The 25,616-nt window shown below is 46.2% G+C and overlaps 1 protein-coding gene across 1 annotated transcript in view; it reads right to left on the bottom strand.

Moving 5' to 3' along the window:
* Nucleotides 1-1,524: 1,524 nt before the first annotated feature.
* Nucleotides 1,525-25,616, bottom strand: part of CYTIP (cytohesin 1 interacting protein) — a 65,256-nt gene continuing 41,164 nt past the window's right edge. Inside the window, exons 7-8 of the mRNA XM_063932293.1 lie at nt 21,695-21,761; nt 1,525-3,342 (exon numbers count right to left, since the gene is read on the bottom strand). Of these exons, the coding sequence (XP_063788363.1) occupies nt 2,867-3,342; nt 21,695-21,761 (543 nt within the window). The 3' untranslated portion in view covers nt 1,525-2,866. The remainder of the gene's footprint in view (nt 3,343-21,694; nt 21,762-25,616) is intronic.

The raw sequence follows: 25,616 nt of genomic DNA, 5'->3' as shown, positions 1-25,616 counted from the left end.
CTGGCATCTCAACTTTCTTCATAGACCATACCTCTTTTGGGATCTAAGAATCGGAACAGCGCTGACATCATAAAATCTATGGGAAGGTACAGAAAAAATTATACGTGAAGTTCACTCATGTTAATGCACAAGAAAGCCTTCCTACTATTATTACTACTATTATTATTACTATTATTATTATTATTATTATTATTATTATCAGTGGCGTCACAAGGTGGGTGTGGCCTGCACTCGGGTGTTACCCGCCGAGGGGTGACACCAAAATACCAGCTCCTGTTCAGTGACAGGAGCAAGGTGCTGCACTGTAACATGCAGCACTCGGCTCCTATCACAGTGTAGGAACCGGTACTGCAGCACAGTCTACCGAACCCCCCATGTGAAGAAACGGGGGATTAGGATGTAAAGCCACGCCCCTCATGTGAAGCCATGCCCCATCCATGAAGCCACACCCCCTTTTGGGGTCGCGATCCTTCGGCGTGCAGAAACACTTAGGGGGTGCCGCAACGTGTGTCATTTAGGTAAGCAACGCCTCTGATTATTATTATTATTATATTTATTATTATTATTATTATTATTTTATATAAGCCACCAATTTATGTAGCCATTTAAGCAGAATATATATAATTCATATTAGTCCCTGCTCCATTGAAGTTTACAGTCTAAATTCCCTAATATATAGCACAAGCACGCACACACAAATTAAGTATCCAATTAGCTGTGGTAAATTACAGCGGCTAATTGTGCCGCAGTGGGCTATCCAATTAGCCCATGAGCTGCTGCTCATGCTAGTTTATCAGGGATTTTGTTTCACCTGCCTCAGGTAGGTGAAACCAAATCCCCAGAAACAGTCCTGTTTTCACCCGAAGATAATGTATTGTTTTTACAGGTGACAAAATTGGATAGCTTGTAAGAAAATAAGGGTGAAACATCGAGAAAAATCGTAAAAAGCTAATGTTTTTCACGCCTGATGTATTTTCACCTGTAAGATACCCCCCATAGACACTACTTCTAATTTTGTCAGAACTCAAATTAGTCTAACAGTATGTTTTTGGAGTGGGTGAAGAAATCAGAGCCCCTAGAGGAAAGTTTAAACCTATGAAAACAGAGGTGAAACAAGCCAGCCTCAGTACCCTTGATGATTACTGTAATTACCATTTTCAAAACAAACACTTTTTAATGCACTGCAATGTTTGTATGCATATATTTCTATATTCTATACCGGAATATTTCATCCAGTTTTTTCAAGTTGCGTTTGTGTGGTAAATATTAAGAGAATTTGTTTTCTTGCCATGAGATACAGTAAGCATTATTACAGTAAGCATTATTATATTACAAAACTAAGATATAAAATTTTAAATAAAGACTTTTGGGAACACCACACAGTTAAAAGAATTATACGTACAAAATAAATATGTAAAAAGCAGGGCAATTACATATTTCTCATTACTAGATATAACAAAATAACACAAAAAAAAGGGGAATCTTGAAATTCAGCTATATCATTTGATGAATAATGTAGGCATTTTCAAAATTTATTTATAAAAATCAACTGACTGTGAGAAATAAAAAAAAGTGATTTGTAGTGGAAAACAACTTAAAGGAGTTGAGGTCAATTTGCAGAGTAATAGGATAAAAGTAGAGAAAAATGAAGAAGAAAAAACACTCATGCAGTGGAGGCGGCCATTTTGTGTTCATGCCTATAAATTATCACCATAGGAACCAAGAGGAAGCAGGAACAGGTACAAAGTATCCGGGTCTTGGCCTCCCTTTGGCACCCTTAAGTGACAGATTTTGGTGTGGGACTTCATCTTGGGAAGCCAGCTGAGTCACATTAAAGCTGGTCAAAATCCTTTTAGTTTGCATGGTCACACTCCTCAGTGGCTGATTTCCAACAAGACATATGAGGCATGTGCCTAGGGGCGCAACCTGCTGGGTGCAGCAGAGCAGGCTGCCCACCACACTCTTCAAAGCCACAGATAATTTTTTAATGTAGCACCAGTGGGGACAGTAGGTGTTGTGGGTGCCAATTTGTGTGAAGAAGGTGTGGGAGAGATTGGGGCTACTTGCCTAATTACTGTCTTCAGCTTTGGGACCATGGGGCGGAACCTAAGCCAACAGTGACACTATCATAATGTCTATGCAGTTGAGCGGCTCTGCATAACTGTCCTCACCATGGAGGCTGAGGGCAGTTGCGGTGGGGAGAGAGGGTATTGGGTTTCAGGCTGGGGATGTCAATAATATTGTACCTAGGGTTGGCTTCACTCCTAGGCCACATGTACTTTTTCTCAGTCTGTGTGGACAGCATAGGGGACATCAGCATTCTTGATTACTCTCAGACACCTGGCTTTGAAGGTAAGAACCAAACTTCACTTCAGTCATATGGGTAGTTATAGTTAGTTAATATGCTACATTTCTGTGAATGTTGATTAAGAATGGGCCCTTCACTGAGCCTAGCTGGTGAGTGAATTTACTTGGAGTTACTGTGTGTGATTATCATTTATATATAAAGCACCAATGCTGTACAGAGTAAGTAATACATACAGGGCATTGCAACAATTATATGATTCTAACAGTTATACAAACGTGAGACAATAGGAAGGAGAATTTACAATCTAAACGATATGAAATGTACAGCACAATTCCACAGTAAGGGGTCTTTTCAAAATTATTTTGCTCTGGTCACCTTTAGGCCAGAGTCTAGTATTCCTATTTATAAATTAGATTTTGCCTTTAGTAATAATAACAGTCTTGCCTCCCAGTCTGTGTCTCCCAATGGTACTGAATTCATACAGCAGTTGTTTTGTATATTACATTATTTTGACAGATCCTTTATTAATGCTGATAAAGTAGAATGATATAGTAGCAGTTACATCGGGGTGTCTTCCTCTTCTACTGATCTGTGCAAACCAGGCATAAATTTGAAGAAATTTTTTCTGATACTTTGTCTTCTGGTTTTTCGTGGCAGTGTCCCAAAAATGTTTGATAGACTTATGGAGTCCCATATTGGTGACATTGGTTCACTTTCACTACTTGTGACACTAATGCTTCTATGGCGGGATAAGGAAGACTTCATTAGAGGAAGTCCAATGACCTTATGAAGTACACAGTCTTCTTCTATACTAGACTGGCGACTTAAGGTTTCTTCTCCTGAATCTTCATCAAATTCGGACATCGATCCCAGCCTGGCTTCACCATTAAGAATCATGGAGCTAATCCAGCTTCTGCCACTGCTTGAGCTCGACATTCTGTGTTTATTCAGGAAAGAACAGGTTGAGTGGTTCTCAAATATCTTGGAATGAATGCAGTCAAGCTCCTCGTGTATTTTGGATTCACTTATTGTTCCTGCAAAAATGTTATTTGAAGAAGTTAGATGAAATACTGGATAGTTTTTGTTGTTGGTGTTTTCTGCTTTATTTTATTTAATCATTACAATAAGACAATAAGCATTTGTATTCTTAAAATATTCTCTCAATAGAACTTCACCTTGTTTTCATGTAGGTGTTAGAAAGTTTTGCAGTTAGTGACAAGTCCATTGTCCATTTCCTTTCTCCAAAAATCCTATTGAATAATATTAAGATATGTACTATGCGTGTGTGCATGTGTGTGTGTATATATATACATGTTCTTCATAAAAGTCGTCAGACTGAAACGTTGGACACTGAGACGCAGTTCGTCTGTTTATTTCATAACATCAAGCCTTGGGAGTGCCGCCAATTGGATTGTGTATTAGTTGAGTCAATTTGGTCTCATGGATGGCACCTGAGCAGTATGTGTTCCTGGACAGTAAGTGAGTGCCAGTACAATTGTTTTTCTATATATATATATATATATATATATATATATATATAGGCAGATAGATAGATAGATAGATAGATAGATAGATAGATAGATAGATACAGTAGATAGATAAATAATTCAAAAGTTGTAGATCAGTGCGCCCCTCTTAGTCCGATATTTCTGTGCCGTATTCTATGGTCCACAGAAAGATCTCAAATGTCCAGTATAAGCTTAATAGTTTCACTTATACACAGTCCACTTCTTTGGGCGGCTGCTCAGATCCTCAAAAAGCCATTAGCTATATAGCCAAAGAACCTGGAAACAGAAGAGGGGAACAAGTGCCTGTTGTGTAATATTTACTTTCAAGGGTGCACAAACAATATGCCACTCATAGAACTGCGTACCAAATAATAACTTGTGTTCAGAGCATATCTGTTATGCACACCAGTGCCTGCAGGAAAGTACTGGTGTCAGAACTGTTATGCACTCCAGTGTCTGCAGGAATGTACTGGTGTTTGAACTGTTATGCAAAATAAATGGACTCACAGACAAACTGGGGAATATGACATAACGTACACAGAAGGTGATAGGGTAACAAAATACACACAAAGTGAACAGAGAAGCCCAGAGGCTAAGGAACTGGGTATCTCCCTTGTATTAGAACTGCTCAGATGGAAATAGCAAGATGTTGTGTTTTAATACGTAGAGAACCCGAAATGCTGTTGCTAAGGGCAACAGCAAAACCCTAAAGGGTTACCAACGGGTGTGGCAGTAAACTCCTTGGTCAGAGATGGAATGATAGACACAAGGAGAGACTCCACAATCCTGATTCTCACTTGCAGTGCACAGGTTTTAGCTTACTGCCACTAAACTGACCCCTGACACCTAGCACAGTGAGACAGGATTAGACAGGCAAGTCTTAGAATACAGCCGCAAACTTGCTAAGTTCACAGAGTAGTAACAGAACCCCAGCAAGCTAAACGACTGACTCCAGTCTTACTGCTAGGTCTGGATTGGCAGAGTGTAATACCAAATCCCCAGGCCTATTTGCAGTAAGCAACAAACAAATACAAAGCTACACAGTACTGGCTAACTTTCATGAACTGACTAACCAACAAAGATTCAGCAGCATCTGCTTACCCTGAAAAGAGGCCTTATAAAGCAGGTGCTGTCCACGCCCCACTCAGACCTCACAGACTGTGAGCACAAAAACCAGCACCGGATCCCCTGCCGTGCACAGAGCCTATAACCACTGCACAGCAAAAGACCTGAACCGGAGTATCAGCTGCGCTCAGGTTACTCCACTAGCACTTGTCTCCCGGTTGCCATGACGACGTGGCAGCACAGGGCAGGAGACCCTAACAGTACCCCCCCTCTGACGAGGGGTCAAAGAACCCCTACCACCGGGTTTATCGGGGAACTGCGAGAAGAAAGAGCGTATCAGTCTGGGGGCATGAAGATCACAACTGCGCACCCACGACCGCTCCTCCGGGCCATACCCCTTCCAGTGCACCAAAAATGACAGCCGACCCCGAACCACCTTGGAGTCAAGAATCCTTTCAACAACAAACTCCCTCTGGCCACGTATCAGAAGAGGGGAAGGTCTTCCACTGGAAGAAGGATTACTAATCGCCCGTTTTAAAAGGGAACAATGAAATGTTTTATTGATACCCAAAGAACGGGGCAGATCTAACTGAAATGCCACCGGATTGATAACCCTGGTGATCTTATAAGGGCCGATGAACCGGGGGCCTAACTTATGAGATGGCTGTCTCAACTTCAAATTCTTGGTTGACAACCAGACGAAGTCTCCTAATTTGAAGCTGCAGGGTCTTTTCCGCTTATCAAAAACCCTTTTGGTCACTAATGACACAGACACAAGGGCTTTCTTCACTTTCCGCCAAATACCTCTAAGGACCGAAACCACAGAGGAACCACCAGGCGTGGAGTCCAGGGGGTCAAAAGAATTGGCCTTAGGATGATGCCCATACACACAAAGGAAGGGAGAGATCCCTGTAGCAGAGTGAGCCGCGTTGTTATAGGCAAACTCCGCCATGGACAGATGAGCAACCCAGTCAGTCTGACACTTGGAGACATAACACCTGAGGAACTGCTCCAAGGACTGGTTCACCCTTTCAGTCTGCCCATTAGACTGCGGATGGTAGCCTGACGACAAGCTGACAGAAATCTGGAGATCGGAACAAAATGCCCTCCAGAATTTTGCCACAAACTGGGATCCGCGGTCAGAGACCACATCAAGTGGCAACCCGTGGAGACGCACAACATGCAGCATAAATAATTCAGACAGGCGTCTGGCTGATGGCAGCCCAACCAGTGGAACGAAGTGCGCCATCTTCGAAAACCTGTCAACGACAACCCAGATGGCTGTCATCCCCGAGGATTTGGGCAAGTCCACCACAAAATCCATTGAAATGTGGGTCCATGGCTTAGATGGGATAGAGAGTGGATGTAATGGGCCAACAGGAACCCCTCTAGGAGTCTTATTTCGGGCACAGATGTCACATGCCCGAACCCACTGATCCACATCCTTAGCCACCGAGGGCCACCACACCGCCCTAGATAGCAACTCCCGAGTTCTGGCAATACCCGGGTGACCTGCCGACTTCTTGGCATGGAATTCCAGGAACACTCGCTGTCTTAACCTAGGAGGCACAAACAAAAGACCTACCGGAAGGTCTGGAGGAGCCTGCTCCTGTGCTCTAAGGACTAATGATAAGAGGTCCTGGGTAATGCCCACTTTAATACATGATGGGGAAACAATGGGCAACGGCTCCTCGGTGGTCTCCTGGATTGGAGCAAAACTCCGCGAGAGCGCATCAGCCTTGATGTTTTTTGACCCAGGGCGATATGTTATCAAAAAATTAAAGCGAGCAAAAAACAAAGCCCATCGTGCCTGCCTGGCATTGAGACGCTTCGCTGACTCTAAATATGCCAGATTCTTATGGTCAGTGAGAATTGAGACCACAAATTTAGCCCCCTCAAGCCAGTGTCTCCACTCCTCGAGTGCATCCTTAATAGCCAACAATTCCCGGTTACCCACGTCATAATTCATCTCGGCAGGCGAAAATTTACGGGAAAAGTAAGCACAGGGATGAAGGCGATTATCAGACACTCCCATCTGAGAAAGCACTGCCCCAATACCCATCTCAGAGGCATCCACCTCCACCACAAAAGGACGCTCTGGATCTGGGTGTCGCAGCACCTTGGCCGAAACAAATGCCCTTTTGAGACGGGCAAAAGCCGCTTTAGCCTCACAAGACCAATGAGCAACATCCGCCCCTTTCTTAGTGAGTGCCACCAAGGGCGCCACTATAGACGAAAATCCAGCGATAAATCGTCTATAAAAATTCGCAAAGCCCAGGAAACGCTGAAGCGCCTTCAAACTAGTGGGCTGCACCCAATCCAGGACTGCCTGTACCTTGGAACCCTCCATTTGGAAACCTTCTGGGGAGATAATATATCCTAGAAATGCGATTTGCTGAACTTCAAATTCGCACTTCTCCAGCTTCGCCCCAAGCCGGTGGTCTCTGAGTTTCTGGAGGACTAAGCGTACATGCTTCCGATGTTCCTCCAGGGAATGGGAGAAGATTAGGATGTCATCTAAGTATACAACTAAGAATCTATCCAAATATTCCCTGAGCACATCATTCATGAAATCCTGGAAGACTGCCGGGGCATTACAGAGCCCAAAAGGCATCACCAAATATTCATAATGCCCTGAGTGGGTATTAAAGGCAGTCTTCCATTCATCCCCCTCTCTTATTCGGATTAGATTGTACGCACCGCGTAGGTCAATCTTAGAAAAAATGGTGGCAGTACGAAGCTGGTCAAACAAGACCGAAATGAGAGGCAGTGGGTATGAGTTTTTAATCGTGATACGGTTCAATTCCCTGAAGTCGATGCAGGGTCGCAACGAACCGTCCTTTTTACCCACGAAGAAGAACCCCGACCCAACTGGAGACTGTGAAGGTCTGATAAATCCCTTAGCCAAGTTCTCCTGAATGTACTCTGCCATAGCCTGAGTCTCAGGACGTGACAGGGAGTACAACCTGCTCTTGGGAAGCTTAGCATTTGGCAACAAATCAATGGCACAGTCATAGGGGCGATGGGGAGGTAGTACCTCTGCAACTTTTTTGGAGAACACGTCCGCAAAATCTGCATAACACCCTGGCAATCCTGGCAAACTTAGCTGCGAGAGCCTGACTGGAAGGCTCAAGCAACTCCTGAAACAATCAGTACCCCAACTAAGAATCTCCCCAGAGACCCAGTCAAATTGAGGATTGTGGGCCTTTAACCAGGGTAACCCCAACACCAATGGGGCAAAAGTACAGACAGTCACATAAAAGGACAATTTTTCAGAGTGTGTGGCTCCAATAAACAAAGAAATCTGGCTAGTGCAAGAGGTAATTTTACCTTGGGATAATGGTTCCCCGTTTAACCCACAAATCTCAATTTCCGATGCCAAGGGTACTAAGGGAACAGAGTGTTTCAGGGCGAATTGGCGGTCCATAAAAACCCCGTCGGCCCCACTGTCCACAAAGGCCTCAGTCTTGACAGTTTGACCGAGGATCTTCAAGGTCACCGGAATGATAAAAGTCTTCTTGGGAAATTCTGACTTCTGGCCTGACAGGATATTTCCCATCACCCTCAGGCCCTGAAGTTTTCCGGCTTTTCTGGGCATGATACTACCACATGACCTTTATTCCCACAGTACAAACACAAGCCCTGCTGTCTCCTCCGCGTCTTCTCACGCGAGGAGAGGCGGGTAGCCCCAATCTGCATAGGCTCCTCAGAAAATTCCTCAGAGTCTGAGGTTCCCTTGGGAAGGAAGGAAATCTCAGTCTCCCTTTCAAGCCTACGCTCTCTCAGCCGTCTATCCACCCGGATGGATAACTGCATGAGCTGATCCAAGCTATCAGGCAAGGGATATTGTACCAGTTGGTCCTTTATCTGGTTAGAAAGACCTCTTCGGTACTGGTGTCTCAGGGCTGGGTCATTCCACTGGGTATCATGGGCCAACCTCCGAAACTCCGTACAGTAAACCTCAACTGGCCTTCGCCCTTGCTTAAGGATCGAAATCTGAGCCTCGGCTGAGGCCGTCTTGTCAGGGTCATCATACAACATGCCCAGTGCCGTAAAAAAAGCATCAACACTTTTAAGCGACGGACAGTCAGGCTGCAACCCATATGCCCAGACCTGTGGGTCTCCTTGTAGCAAGGAAATCACTATGCCCACCCGCTGAATCTCCGACCCAGAAGACTGAGGCCTAAGCCAGAAGTATAGCTTGCAGCTCTCCTTGAAACAAAAGAACTGCGAGCGATCTCCAGAAAAACGATCCGGGAGATTTACTTTCGGCTCCTTAACCCCTGCAGGTGCTGCTGCTGCGGGAGCTCCGCCAGCAGCCTGGGAGGTGTGCATTTTAATGGACAAATCATTAAATTGTCGAGTCAGGACCTGCACCTGATCGACCACCTGTTGCAACGTATTTTGAGGGGTATGCTCCATATTCCCACAAAATTTCAACAGGAGTATTAGGCTGCTGAATATGTTATGCACACCAGTGCCTGCAGGAAAGTACTGGTGTCAGAACTGTTATGCACTCCAGTGTCTGCAGGAATGTACTGGTGTTTGAACTGTTATGCAAAACAAATGGACTCACAGACAAACTGGGGAATATGACATAACGTACACAGAAGGTGATAGGGTAACAAAATACACACAAAGTGAACAGAGAAGCCCAGAGGCTAAGGAACTGGGTATCTCCCTTGTATTAGAACTGCTCAGATGGAAATAGCAAGATGTTGTGTTTTAATACGTAGAGAACCCGAAATGCTGTTGCTAAGGGCAACAGCAAAACCCTAAAGGGTTACCAACGGGTGTGGCAGTAAACTCCTTGGTCAGAGATGGAATGATAGACACAAGGAGAGACTCCACAATTCTGATTCTCACTTGCAGTGCACAGGTTTTAGCTTACTGCCACTAAACTGACCCCTGACACCTAGCACAGTGAGACAGGATTAGACAGGCAAGTCTTAGAATACAGCCGCAAACTTGCTAAGTTCACAGAGTAGTAACAGAACCCCAGCAAGCTAAACGACTGACTCCAGTCTTACTGCTAGGTCTGGATTGGCAGAGTGTAATACCAAATCCCCAGGCCTATTTGCAGTAAGCAACAAACAAATACAAAGCTACACAGTACTGGCTAACTTTCATGAACTGACTAACCAACAAAGATTCAGCAGCATCTGCTTACCCTGAAAAGAGGCCTTATAAAGCAGGTGCTGTCCACGCCCCACTCAGACCTCACAGACTGTGAGCACAAAAACCAGCACCGGATCCCCTGCCGTGCACAGAGCCTATAACCACTGCACAGCAAAAGACCCGAACCGGAGTATCAGCTGCGCTCAGGTTACTCCACTAGCACTTGTCTCCCGGTTGCCATGACGACGTGGCAGCACAGGGCAGGAGACCCTAACAATATCAATCCACTGCCTCATATTCCTCGAATAGCACTGAAATCTAGAAGTTAGAGGGAGAGAAGAAACGCCATATGGTGTAGTATCTAAGGTCTTCAAGGTTAGGAGTAACACTCAGCTAGCATGCGTATCACATAAATAATGAGAATAAGCACATCACACAAGGCCTTAGTATCTTCTTATATCCAAATGTTTGGATAGTTAAGTTTTTCAGGTCCCCGTGGGTATATACAAGCACTACTCATGGTTTAACGATAATAACGAGTAACATTTATTAATACATCAGAAAAAAAACCAAAAGAGTAGCTTAGCTTGGTAGATCTCAACAGCTAGTGTAGATTGGTTCAAAATAAGTCTCAGGTAAGTTGAGACTTACCTGAGAATTATTTTGAACCAATCTACACTAACTGCTGAGATCTACCAAGCTAAGCTACTTTTTTTTTTTGATGTATTAATAAATATTTCTTTTTATTATCTTTAAACCAAGAGGAGTGCTTGCATATACCCACGGGGACCTGAAAAGCTGTGCTTAACTATCCAAACATTTGGATATAAGAAGATACTAAGGCCTTGCTTGATGTGCTTATTCTCATTATTTATATGGTACGCATGCTAGCTGTGTGTTACTCCTAACCTTGAAGACCTTACATACTACACCATATGGCGTTTCTTCTCTCCCTTTGACTTCTAGATTCCGGTGCTGTTCGAGGAATATGAGGCAGTGGATTGATGTGCTCTGAACACAAGTTATAATTTGGTGTGCAGTTCTATGAGTTGCATGTTGTTTGTGCACTCTTGAAAGGAAATATTACACCATAGGTGTAATGTTCTCTGTACTTGGAACCCAGGAGATAGGGTGGCATCAGAAGAGTTCCAAGTACAGATGCTTGAAGCTGTGATAGAACTGGGGTACGCAGCAATACCTAACAGAAACCCCTGACTCCGTTGTCCTTCCCTAGTGGTCGGTAAATGCCTGCGAGACTATGGTTTCTTGGGTCCACGGCAGCCGCATTTGAATGGGCGGATTAGGTCTGCCCGAACTCCGATGCCCCCCCGGTCTTAGTTGGTGACAAGGCGTTAACCGAGACAGAGAGAGAACAAGGGGAAAACTAACTAAGACAGACACAAAAGCGAAAGGGGAAACCACAGAAAATAATAAACTAATTTATGTGCGGCGCGGCCGCCAAGAAAAAACGTAACCAAAGTAACGCTGCCCAAATGCCAAATACGAATCCGTCGTAGTTCGGCAAAGACAACAGTGGCGGAACCTCCGCAGAAAACACAACAGCAAGATGATTAGAATAATACGGCTTCAGCCGTAAGGTGCGGCAGAGCCGCTACTCACGACACCACGGAAAGTGTGTGCAGGAAATGACCGGAACCCTGAGGCTTCGGACACCAGACCACTCCACTGGAAGACAAACTCAGAGGACAGCAGGAAATGATCCCTCAGACCGTACTCTGGAAACTGGACACAGGACACTGGAGTACACAAGCTGGATGCAGGTACACACCAGAGGCAGGTAGACAGGCTCCACTGGAAGCTGCTGACAGGGACCAGGAACAAGCTTACAGGAAGCTAACCAAGAACTGGAACATACAGGTATCATAACAAACTTCTATCACTGGCACTGGACTGCAGGGCTAGCTGGGTAATAAGGGAAGCACAAGTGATTGTCGCTGACGTGTGCTGAAGATCCTCCAGCTGCTGAATAGATAGGGCTAGTTAGACCCTGATAACCAGATATATAATACAGAAAAATCAGCGCTAAAGGCTGGGCAAGATAGAATTCACAATGTTTATTACATAAATAGAGAAACACTGATTAGTACAATAAATTCATATTAAAAATTACTGTTGCAACAGAAGATAAAAGGTATGTAAGGCAAAGAGCAGCACTGCTACAATCGTCTTAGATTAAGCTGGGAATTGAATAGTAGGAATCCAAAATGATGGCAGCAGCTCCCAATCAATGGACCTCAGGCAGACCTCTGTGGTTAGTTGTCCCAGACTTGTCACCAACGCGTTTCACTGCTTAAAATTATTTAAGGCGGTTACCCGTGGCGCAGCTATCCAAGCTGGTGCCACCCTCAAAAAACAAGCCCTCCAATTGCAGTCAAAACTAGAAGATGAACTGATTGATCTAGAAACAGAGAATATAGCTAATCCCTCCAGACTTCTTTAAAAAAGAAATATCTAATGTACATAGCCGTCTCCAACAACTGCTGCTTGCACGTACCCAAGCGGCATTGAATAGGATGAGGCAAAATTTTTATCTCCTAGGTAATAAACCTGGTAGACTGCTAGACCGCAAACTACGAGCCTAACAGGCTAGAAACAAAATCAAATTCCTCTACTCCTCAAAACAAAAGGTATTAAACCCTAAGGACATAACAAACCTATTTGCACAATACTATGCCAAACTTTATAACTTGCTGGATGACTCCTCAACCCCCCAACCCACTTCTCTCTCTATTTCTTCTTTTTTAGATGGTCTTCCCTTTCCCGCTCTCACCCAGGAGCAGTTGTCCACACTTAATGCCCCTTGGTCCCCTGCTGAAATCTCCGAAGCTATTAAAACCTCTCCCCGAAACAAGGCCCCTGGCCCAGACGGGTTTATTGCTGATTTCTATGCTGCATTCCACGATATTCTTATCCCCCATTTGACTACCCTATTCAACGCGTTCTCGGGTCTAGGCACCCTCCCACCAGAACTGTTGGAAGCACGTATAGTCACCATTCCCAAGCCTGGCAAGGATCCGGCCTACGTATACAACTACCGACCTATAGCACTGCTCAATTGTGACATTAAACTGTATGCCAAGTTGATTGCGACACGAGTTAACCAATTTCTTCCATTGCTGGTGCACCCGGACCAAACTGGTTTTGTGCCTGGGAGACAAGCATCAGATAATACGCGCAGAGTCTTTAACTTGATCGACTCACTCTCAAATGATCAGGGCCTTCTCTTGCTGTCCTTGGATGCTGAGAAGGTCTTCGATAGACTGAACTGGGCATATATGTGTGAGGTTCCTCTTCGTTTTGGCTTTAGAGATCGTATCTTGACCTCTGTTTTGGCGCTATATAGCTCCCCCACAGCCCGGGTGCTCAGCAAGGGATTCCTCTCCGACTCCTTTCCAATTACCAATGGTACCAGACAAGGGTGTCCCCTTTCTCCCCTAATATTTGTCTTATCAATTGAACCGCTAGCCATCTCAATCCGGAATAATCCCCATTTTCCAGCATTGCAATTTGGATCTTCCCGACACAAATTAAGTCTCTTCACAGATGATGTTCTCCCTTTTATTTCTGATCCCGTCAACACTCTCCCTCTCTTACACTCTACTTTAGATGCATATAGCCAGGCTTCTTACTACAAGCTCAACACCACTAAGACGGACGCCTTACCCATCAATCTTTCCCACTCCTTGCCAGCCCTCCAATCATCCTACCCCTATAATTGGCAGAACCACATGATAAAATACCTTGGTATTACCATCCCGACCCACACTCCTGATGTTTTCACTTCCAATCTCTCCCCTCTAATAGAGACGCTTGAGGCCCTGGCGAAATCCTGGGCCTCCTATGAGGTCTCCTGGCTAGGCCGTATGGCTGCATTTAAAATGTCTCTTCTCCCCAAATTGATGTAACTGTTCCGCACAATCCCATATAATTTTCCAAAGAAGGCCCTCCGGACCTGTTCCTCTATAATGACTACATATGTTTGGTCCTCGAAGCCACCTTCCCTGGCACGTTCTAAATTAGTTCTACCTAAAGTACTAGGAGGTCTATATCTACATAACATCTTCCTATATCAGGAAGCCTGTCTTCTGGCTTCTCTTAAACACTATTTTGATGTCAACAACCAGATAGGTTGGGTGGACCTTGAACAGACCCGAGCCCACTCGCTCCCTCTTGCAGATATATTCCGCATCCCCAAAACGCTCCGACGTGCCTTTCCACTTCTGCTTCCATCCACACAAGCTGCGCTAACAGCCTGGGACAAACTATCTACCACTCTGCAGACCCCTACCTGTTGCCTCACCCAGATCTCCGTCACTACACTCACAAAGATGATACCCCATCTGAATCTTACTAAATGGAAACACGCAGGTATATCGCATCTAAGTGCTCTTCTTGACGGACTTTCTCTATTGTCCTTTGCTGCTCTTCAACTTAAGTTCTCCCTACCCGCTTCAGAAATGTTTCACTACTTGTAAATCACACACTGGTGGAGATCGATTCCCAATACCTCGCTGTCATCGGACACGACCTCACAACTGATTTTCTCTCGTCTCTCCTTAACTAAATCCCCCTCACAATTGAAATGGGAATCAGATTAAGGCAGAACACTATCTCCGATTGACTGGCGAAAAGTCTTCTTAGCCTCCCACTCCATGTCCCGATGCCTGAACCATACAGAGATGCACATAAAACTAATCCACAGAATATAATTGACCCCCGACCGACTACACAGATTTTGGCCCTCCTGCAGTAATAAATGTTGGAGGCTTTGCGGCTCTGTGGGACACATCTTCCACATATTTTGGTCCTGCCCACACCTTCTTAAATATTGGTCTGAAGTTTTTGACCTGATTAATAGTGTTCTCGATACCCACCTAACCCCGGACCCTGGCCTCGCATTATTACATATTGTTCCCTCCTCCGTCCCCCCCCTCTAGCGGATATGTATTAGGTCACATTCTAATTGGCGCTCGCTCTAACTTGGCCCAACTTTGGAAACATCCTGTGCCCCCTACTTTACTAAAAGTAATCCACAAAACGAGCCACCACTTTCTTATGGAAACTAAATATATCCCCCCCCTCTTCCCCCCCCCCCCTGACAGCTCACCCTCTCCTAGGAAAAATTGGTCTCTGTGGCAGCAGTTTGTTGAGGTTGGCGAGGGCTCCCATTACTTTCACAACTCCTCTCCGAGCGACCCTCCTCAGACTAATTTAATTAAACAACCGGACAGTGAGTAAAGAGTTGCTATGCCTGCTTACTGAGATTCCTCCTCAATTATTTCAGATCAACATTATCTCCTTCTCCTACTAGTGTATCGATGGGCCCTCTGCACATTCCTATATACCTTCCTCCTCTTTCTCTCTCTTCAACAGCCTCTATTCACTGTGCTGGAATTTAGGTTTCCCTTTGTGACACTACTGGCACTCTCGTCCTCCTCGTAACATAGTTTTAGGATCTCTAGTATTACATCTATAACTGTTGGGTGAACTCTGTCCCTCTATTTCTCGAGAAGGCTCTCTTGATTCCCCTCTAGCCCGTGAGAGTACAAACACTCTGGATTTACTGGATGCTCCCTACCCTCCCCCCTCCTGTACCCCTCCATTTTATTTATGTTTTATTGTATACCTTCATGCTTTGTTGTATGATGTACCACTTATCCCTTTTTTTCTTTTCTGTACCCCATAAAAATGTATCTTTTTTCTCAATAAAAATTTTTGAAGTTAAAATTTTTTTTTTTATGATCAGCACTGCTATATAAGGGCACACTGCACACTGCACATACACCTTGAAAAATATGCTGAAGCAGTGAAACGCGTTGGTGACAAGTCTGGGACAACTAACCATAGAGGTCTGCCTGAGGTCCATTGATTGGGAGCTGCTGCCATCATTTTGGATACGTCCTGGAATATTTACAAAAGGACCTTGCTATGGTTCCGTTTCTGCAGGACATTACCAACTGCAGCAGATTTCACCAGTAAGAGGATCTCCATTGCTATATAGGAGTGCTAACCTATTGGAGGACTCACCCACATGAGGAACTGGTAATATGTGCCATTAACATCTCCCTAGCTTAATCTAAGACAATTGTAGCAGTGCTGCTCTTTGCCCTACATACATTTTATCTTCTTTTGCAACAGTAATTTTTATTATGAATTTATTGTACTAATCAGTGTTTCTCTATTTGTGTAATAAACATTGTGAATTCTATCTTGCCTAACCTTTAGCGCTGATTTTTCTGTATTATATATCTAATAAGGGAAGCACGCCCCAATCAGGATGGCTGGAAGCCAGGCACAAGGTAATGGCCAAAATACTGGCAGGTGAGGTCACACAGACAAGAGCCAGACTGCAGTACACAGACTCACCACATAATGACCAAATATCTGACAGGCGAGGCTTAACACATAGAAAACAGGCTGCAGTTACACAGACTCACCACCGGCGGCCAACAAGAGTCTTCTAAACAAATACAAAATAAATCCTGGCATGCAAACAGAACTATAACATAAAATTCATAACCAAAGTGCAAAATAGGAATGCCGTGGCTCATAACAGTACCCACCCCCCCTTGAGGAGGGGTCAAAGGACCCCAAAATTCAGGTTTTCCAAAACAAGGGATAAATTAAAAACCTGACACACTGGTATAAACAGAAAATGCAAGAAAACAGAAACAAGCTGTGGCTTGTAACAGTTCCCCCCCAAAAAAACAAGGCAAGAGTCAGCAATTATTTATTTTTCTTCTTTTTTTTACATGGTTCTTAAGGTCTGACCAAGGTAATTCCCCAAACATTGTCTGAACTGATGGTACCTTCCAGCAAGGCTGGGTTCAATCCCGAGATTGTTTTTTTAACCTTGGTGGCTGAACTTTCAGAAGAAATACTGCTAGAAGAAGATAGAAAAGCACATCCCACAGTCAAAACAATAGGCTGAGATTTTTGTGCCGAGTTTATAGTATTCGGTGGACTCTCAGCAGATAAGATGGGTGACTTATAGGAACCTGAACCAATTTCTTTGGAACCATATTTCTTAACAACTGCATTACTGAATGCCCGGGCATCCTGAAAAATGGAATATTCAGTTTTAATTAAGTTGAACGCCCATTCAAAAGGCTCCCCTCTAAAGGAATATATCAGATAGAGCACAAAGTTCTCTGAAGTGATGCCCAAAGATAGTCTAGACAGCATAATGGTGACAGTGTTTGGTGAGCGCAAGAAATTGGACTAAGTCCCCATCAAAGACTATAGATGTTGAGATATCAAGAGTCAGGATCCGCTTTATTCCCATCTGCCTGGCTGGAGTGTATTGCTGGAATAAGGTCACTACCGACCTTACACGAGGCTGAGACTTTCCGAACCCCACCAGGGGCAGTGGCCTTCGGAACCCCCTCTGGGGCAATAATCATCGAGACTTCTCCCGGGGTTATGGCCTCCGGGACTTTTACTGAAGCTATGACCTTCAGAAACTCCACGAAAGCTATGCCTCTTGAGTCCTTTCCTGGGGAAGCGACCTCTAGAACCCCTCCTGGGGCTGTGCCTCTCGAGACCCCACCTGGGGATATTGCTTCAAAGATCCCTTCTGGGGTTGTGCTTCTCGAGTTCCCTTCTGGAGCTATGGCTATAGATACCCTTTCCGGGGTTTCACCTTTCAAGTCCCTACCTGGGGTAACAGCTTATGAGACCTCTTCTGGGATTGACACCTGAACCATTATATCCAAAGCCCCTCTTGGACCCTGAGCATTGGGCACTGCTCCTAGACTCTGAGCATCAGGCACTGCTCCAGGACCCTGGGCATCAGGCACCGCTCCAGGACCCTGAGCATCGGCACGCTCCAGGACCCTGAGCATTGGGCACTGCTCCAGGACCCTGAGCATCAGGCACTGCTCCAGGACCCTGAACATCAGGCACTGCTCCAGGACCCTGAGCATCAGGCACTGCTCCAGGACCCTGAGCATCGGGCACCGCTCCAGGACCCTGAGCATTGGGCACCACTCCAGGACCCTGAGCATCAGGCACTGCTCCAGGACCCTGAGCATCAGGCACCGCTCCAGGACCCTGAGCATCAAGCACCACTCCAGGACCCTGAGCATTGGGCACCACTCCAGTACCATGAGCATCTGGCACTGCTCCAGGACCCAGAGCATCGGGCACCGCTCCAGGACCCTGAACATCGGGCACCCATCCTAGACCCTGAGCATCGGGCACCACTCCTAGACCCTGGGCATTGGGCACCGCTCCTAGACCCTGGGCATTGGGCACCGCTCCTAGACCCTGGGCATCGGGCTCCGCTTCAGGACCCTGAGACTCCACTACTGGGGTTTGCAATGCTGATTCAACAGGAAAGTCAAAAGATGAGAGAAACATTCTCCTTTGATTCCTGAATCTATAATGGGGCTCCCTAGCCCAAGGACCCCAATTATAGGACAGAGTTCTTTTTAGTGTGAGTTTTGTGACAAGTACCTCTGCCACAGTAGAGACAGGAGTAGGTCTTGAACCCTGACTCAACTCAGCCATAGGACAGGACTTGTCGCCACATTTTGGCCTGCTCAAATCACAGGTCTGCTGAAAATGGCCTGAACCCCCACAATATAGGCATACATTTAAGTTTCTGTGATGCCGATGCTCCTCTTCAGAGAGCTTGGGCTGCAGAAAACTTTTAAATCTTTTCTCTCCAACCAAATCTGAGGATTCTCTTGTCACAATATTGTGAGCAAGAGTCTCTTTAAAGATAGATGAACTCTTAACAAATTCGGGCAGAATAAGCAAAATTTTGGTCAGAAGGTTTTGCAGTTGCTTTAAGAATTGCTGCAAAAAACTTCCAGCCGCTCAGGTTTCAAGGCACTGAAAGCAGAGTTCAGGGCTGAGAGAGATGCCTGCAGAGCTTGCAAAGTTGGCACAGGAGGATTTCAGGCTAGACAGACAAGACTGGACTAGACAAGGCTGGACTAGATTCTGAACTAGACAAGACTAGGGCTGGACTGGATTCTGAACTAGGCAAGACAAGGCAGGACTGGATTCAGAAAACTAGACAAGACAAGGCTGGACTGGATTCTCAACTAGACAAGACAAGGCTGGACTGGATTCTGATCTAGACAAGACAAGGCTGGACTGGATTCTGAACTAGACAAGACAAGGCTGGACTGGATTCTGGACTGGACTTAAGTCTGGACTGGACTGGACTGGATTCCGGACAGGACTGGATTCTACCAAAAAAGAAAACTACTCTGTTTAGTTTTGTTTTTTGTTGTATGGCCGGTGATACTGTTATGTTCTCTGTACTTGGAACCCAGGAGATAGGGTGGCAGCAGAAGAGTTCCAAGTACAGATGCGTGAAGCTGTGACAGAACTGGGGTACGCAGCAATACCTAACAGAAACCCCTGACTCCGTTGTCCTTCCCTAGTGGTTGGTTAACGCCTGCGAGACTATGCTTTCTTGGGCCCATGGCAGCCGCGTTTGAATGGGCAGATTAGGTCTGCCCGAAGTCCGATGCCCCCCGATCTTAGTTGGTGACAAGGCGTTAACCGAGACAGAGAGAGAACACGTGGAAAACTAAGACAGACACAAAAGCAAAAGGGGAAACCACAGAAAATAATAAACTAATTTACGTGTGGCGCGGCCGCCAAGAAAAAACGTAACCAAAGTAACGCTGCCCAAATGCCAAATACGAATCCGTCGTAGTTCGGCAAGGACAACAGTGGCGGAACCTCCGCAGAAAACATGACGGCAAGATGATTACAATAATACGGCTTCAGCCGTAAAGGTGCAGCAGAGCCGCTACTCACGACACCACGGAAGGTGCGTGCAGGAAATGACCGGAACCCCGAGGCTTTGGACACCAGACCACTCCACTGGAAGACAAACTCGGAGGACAGCAGGAAATGATCCCTCAGACCGTACTCTGGAAACTGGACACAAGACACTGGAGTACACAAGCTGGATGCAGGAACACACCAGAGGCAGGAAGACAGGCTCCACTGGAAGCTGCTGACAGGGACCAGTAACAAGCTTGCAGGAAGCTAACCAAGAAGTGGAACATACAGGTATCATAACAAACTTCTATCACCAGTGCTGAACTGCAGGTCTAGCTGGGTAATAAGGGAAGCATGCCCCAATCAGGATGGCTGGAAGCCAGGCACAAGGTAATGGCCAAAATACTGGCAGGTGAGGTTACACAGACAAGAGCCAGACTGCAGTACACAGACTCACCACATAATGACCAAATATCTGACAGGTGAGGCTTAACACATAGAAAACAGGCTGCAGTTACACAGACTCACCACCAGCGGCCAACAAGAGTCTTCTAAATAAATACAAGAGAAATCCTGGCATGCAAACAGAACTATAACATAAAATACATAACCAAAATGCAAAACAGGAATGAGCTACTGCCATGGCTCATAACAATAGGCGCTTGTTCCCCTCTTCTGTTTATATATATATATATACACACACACACACACACACACACCACACACACATGCACGCACGCGCACACACACACACACACACACACACACACACATCTACATGGGCACTTTTGGCAAGATCCCCAAACCTAGCACTACTCCCTGTTTGCTTACATGCCTCACACTACCGCCCTCTCTGAACCCCTCACAAACACTCCTGGTGGCGAGAGGGGATGGTATCCCAGGATCCTAGCGCTTGGGATGCTGGCGGTCAGAAGACCGACAGTGACATCCTGATACCTACTAGGTACATATTCTAACACTCTCCCTCTACCCCCAACCCACCATTCCCTCAGCCTAACCTTAACTCTCCTCCCTGCACCCTAAATCTAACCCCAGTGTTAGACTGGCCCACAGGGGTACAGGGGAAACCCCCAGTGGGCCCTACTGCCTGTGGGCCCTCCCCCTTATCTAGGGATCAAGTTCCAGACTGAGCACTTGAATTATACATTATAAATATGTTACCTTATACTGCACAGGACTATTGTGTATTTTCTACAGTGACTTTCTGGTACAGTATCATACATGCACTAACAGTATTTAATATATATATTTATCAAGGGGCCCAGCTGATGCACTCTCTACTGGTTAGGCAAACCAACATGGTAGCTGGACACCCCCCCCCCTCTGGAGATCAGCCACACCCCTAAACATGGGCCTCTACCACTGCATTCCACTGGTGGGCCCTTCATGTGCCAGTTCGGCACTGCCTAACCCTAACTCTTCCTTCCCGTAGCCTAACCCTAACCCTCCCCCCATAGTGCCTAACCCTAACCCTCCTATTTTGATGCCTAGCCCTCCCTCCCCGCAGCCTAACCTTAACAACCCCTTCCCCTTGCAGCCTAGCCCTAACCCTCCCTCTAGCACCTAACACTAACCTACCCGGCATACTTACATACGGGATTCCGACAGTCAAGATTCTGGCACCGGTATTGTGATCAATGTCGGGATCCTGCCATTTTTCTTCTGACCAGTGTTGGGGATTTTGGTGTCGGGATTCTGACTGCCGGTATCCCGAATGCCGGTATGCTAACTGGATCCCCCCCCCCCCCCCCAGGGAAGAACACTTTTGTTGCCTCTGGGAGATATGCCACTAAATGTTTCAAGATATATGTTTATATTAACTCAATTGTATTTCAAGTTTACTGGTATTTTAATAACCTCAGCACTATGAGTAGACACCAATAAATAAATAAATAATGTACTGTACCATAAAGCAGCTGGTGTTCTTTTCTTACAGTAATTTGTAGCTCTTTCCATTTTGACCGCAAATCTTCCTGTAGACAACAGAAATGATTTTGCTTTTTTCAAACCAGTTTTCAAATATAAAAATGCACAAGTTTAACATTTGTGTAACTATGCACAAAACTGCCACATGAGCACAGGAAACCACATATCTCATAGATTCCTGCCCTGTGATTCGGTACAATGTATAGGTGGAAAATACCTAGCTAAGGACGTGTTACTTATGTTACTGGAGATGCAAAGTGATAGAAAAAAACAATATTTAGACAAATTTGTATTTTCTCCTGTCATTGTTATGAACCACAGGTAGTGGTTCATTCCTATTTTATGTTTATAAAGTTGTCTTGCATGCCAGGATTTCCTGTTGCTCTGTTTTAGAATACTCTTGTCTGCTGCCGCTGGTGAGTCTGTGTAATTGCAGCTTGTTCCCATGTTTTCAGCCTCACCTGGCTGCTAATTGCATCTTGTCAGTTTGGAGTCATGCAACAGGGCAGCTGCATGAGATTATTAATTAGGCCTCTCTGTTATATGCTGGCTGACTGCAATTCACAGATGCTGGTGATATTTCTGGGTATCCGGTCTGCTTGAGTTCTGAGCTTGGTTCCTGCTAGTTCCTGAGCTTCCTGTGTCGATTCCTGAGTCAGTCCCTGTGTCGATTCCTATGTCTGATCCCGTGTCCTGCCGTGAGGCGTTCCTGTCCTGAGGTCCAGTGCCTTTGCCTGTGCCTGGTCAAGTTTCTGGCTTCTTGGTGTCCACCGGTCTTTTGTTTGGGATTCTGCCTGTCCTCCAGTTCTAAGAGTCTGTGTCAGCAGCATTGGGAGTTCCTGTCCGTTTGCCAGTATTCGTACCGGTTCCGTGAGTAGCGGCTTTGCCGCGTCCGTCGGCCTAGGCCGCTATATTCCATTATTATTTCTGTCACTGGTGTTTTGCAGAGGGTTCTGCTTATGCTGTCACCGCCGGTACACAAAAGTATTGTGTGGGCGTGTGGTCAGCATTTCCTTTGTTGTTCTTTTCCTTTGGCGGCAAACCGCACATACATTTAGTTTTAGGCTAGTTAGTAGCCCCTGGCTTTTGGTTGTTTCAGTAAGAGGGCCCCTTGTTATCACCCTGTCTCGGTACACTCTTTGTCTCTCATTAAGACCTGAGGGGGCATCGAAGTTGGGCAGACGTAATCCGCCCTTCAAACGCGGCTGCCATGGGCTCAAGCAACCATAGTCTCGCAAGAGTGTACTGACAGCACGGGCGAGACAACGGAGATAGGGCGCCAGGGGCTATTCCCTTTCCATTCCCCTTTCCTAGCATTACGTTCCAGTGCTCCGGTCCTTGCAATAAGATCGCCTCAGACCAGAGTGCTGGAATCATAACATTATCACCAGCCATACCACAAAAAAGAAATAAAACTTTTTTTTCTTTTTTGGCCCAGTCCAGTGTCTAGTCTAGAATCCAGTCCGGTGTTTAGAATCCAGTCCGGTGTTTAGAATCCAGTCCGGTGTTTAGAATCCAGTCCGGTGTTTTAAAAAAAATCCAGTCCGGTGTTTAAAAAAAAAAAAGTCTTGTTTTGTTTAGCAAAATTTAGTCCTGCTTTGTCTAGTCCTGCCTTGTCTAGTCCTGCCTTGTCTAGTCTTGCCTTGTCTAGTCTTGTCTAGTTTTAAATCCTCCTATGTCTACTATGCAAGCCCTGCAGGCATCTCTCGCAGCCCTGAACTCTGTTTTCAGTGCTTTGAGACCAGAGCGACTAGAAGTTTTGCAGCAATCCCTAAAGCAACTGCAAAACCTTCTGACTAAAATCTTGCTCATCTTGCCAGAAGTCGTTGAGAGTACATCTATCTCTAAAGAGACTCTTGTTCACAGTATGGTGACAAGAGAATCCTCTGGTTTAATTGAAGAGAAAAGGTTTAAAAGTTTTCTGTGGCCCAGGCTCTCAGAAGAGGAGCGTTTGCATCGCAGAAACTTAAACTTATGCCTATATTGTGGGGGTTTAGGCCACTATCTGCAGACCTGTGAGTTGCGCAAGCCAAAGTGTGGTGACGAGTCTTGCCCTCTGGCCAAGTTGAGTCAGGATACAAGACCTACTCCTGTCTCTACTGTGGCAGAGGTACTTGTCACACAACCCACACTAAAAAGCTCTCTGTCCTATAATTGGGGTCCTTGGGCAAGGGAGCCCCATTATAGATTTAGGAATCAAAAGAGAATGTTTCTCTCCTCTCTTGAGGTTACTGTTGAAGCAGAGTTGCAAGCCCCTGGAGTGGTGCCCGATGCCCAGCTTCCTGGAGTGGTGCCCGATGCCCAGGTTCCTGGAGTGGTGCCAGTTGCCCAGGTTCCTGGAGTGGTGCCCGTTGCCCAGGTTCCTGGAGTGGTGCCCGTTGCCCAGGTTCCTGGAGTGGTGACCGTTGCCCAGGTTCCTGGAGTGGTGACCGTTGCCCAGGTTCCTGGAGTGGTGCCCGTTGCCCAGGTTCCTGGAGTGGTGCCCATTGCCCAGGGTCCTGGAGAGGTGCCCGATGCTCAGGATCTTGGTGCGGTACCCGATGCCCAGAGTGCTGGAGCGGTAACCGATGCCCAGAGTGCTGGAGCGGTACCCGATGCCCAGAGTGCTGGAGCGGTACCCGATGCCCAGAGTGCTGGTGCGGTACCCGATGCTCTAGCTTATAGAGGGACATCAAATATTTTAGCTCAGGTTTCCATACCAGAAGGGGTCTCAGAAGCTGTTACTCCAGGTAGGGACTTGAAGAGCGCAACCCCAGAAAGGGTATCTGAAACCATAGTTCTAGAAGGGAACTCGAGAAGCAAAACCCCAGAAGGGATCTTTGAAGTAATATCCCCAAGTGGGGTCTCGAGAGACGCAACCTCTAAGAAGGGTCTAGAGGTCGCTTCCCCAGGAAAGAACTTCAGAGGTGTAGCATTAGTGGAGGTGCTGAAGGTTATAGCTTCAGCAAAAGTTCCGGAAGTCATAGTCCCGGGAGAAGTTTTGATAATTATCGACTCAGAGAGGGAGGCCGATGGCTCGGTCCCAGTGGGGGAGGCCGACGGCTCGGTCCCAGTAAAAGAATCGGAGGCCACTGCCCCAGCGGGGTTTCCGGAGGCCACTGCCCCAGCGGGGTTCCCGGAGGCCACTGCCCCAGCGGGGTTCCCGGAGGCCACTGCCCCAGCGGGGTTCCCGGAGGCCACTGCCCCGGGTGGGGTTCAGAAGGTCACTGCCCCGGGTGGGGTTCAGAAGGTCACTGCCCCGGGTGGGGTTCAGAAAGTCACTGCCCCGGGTGGGGTTCAGAAAGTCACTGCCCCGGGTGGGGTTCAGAGAGTCTCAGCCTCGAGTAAGGTCAATAGTGACCAGGTCCTACCAAAGCACTCCAGTCAGTCAGATGGGAAGGAAACAGATCCTGACTCTGATATCTCAACATCCATAATCTTTGATGGGGACTTAGCCCAATTTCTGGCGCTTTACAAACACTATTACATTATTATGTTGTCTAGACCATTTCTGGGCATCACTTCAGAGAACCTTGTGCTTTATCTGATTTATTCTTTTAGAGGAGAGCCTTTTGAGTGGGCGACCAGCCTAATGAAAGCTGAAGATCCCATTCTTCAGGATCCCCCAGCATTCAGTGATGCAATTATTAAAAGATATGGTTCTAAAGAAATTGGTTCAGGTTCCTCTAAGTCACCCGTCTTGTCTGCTGAGAGTCCACCAAATACTGTAAACTCGGCACAAGAGTCCCAGCCCATTGTTTTGACTGCAGGATGTGCTTTTCTGACTTCTTCTTCTTCTTCTTCTAATAATAGTACTTTGCCAGAAAGTTCAGCTCCCAAGGGTAAGAAACCTGTCTCTGATTTGAACGCAGCCTTGCTGGGTGGTACCATCAGTTCAGACAATGTTTGGGGAATTACCTTGG

The sequence above is a fragment of the Pseudophryne corroboree genome, chromosome 7, assembly GCF_028390025.1.
Source record: "Pseudophryne corroboree isolate aPseCor3 chromosome 7, aPseCor3.hap2, whole genome shotgun sequence".
Lineage (NCBI taxonomy): Eukaryota > Metazoa > Chordata > Amphibia > Anura > Myobatrachidae > Pseudophryne > Pseudophryne corroboree.
This window is presented reverse-complemented; position numbering and strand designations above follow the sequence as displayed.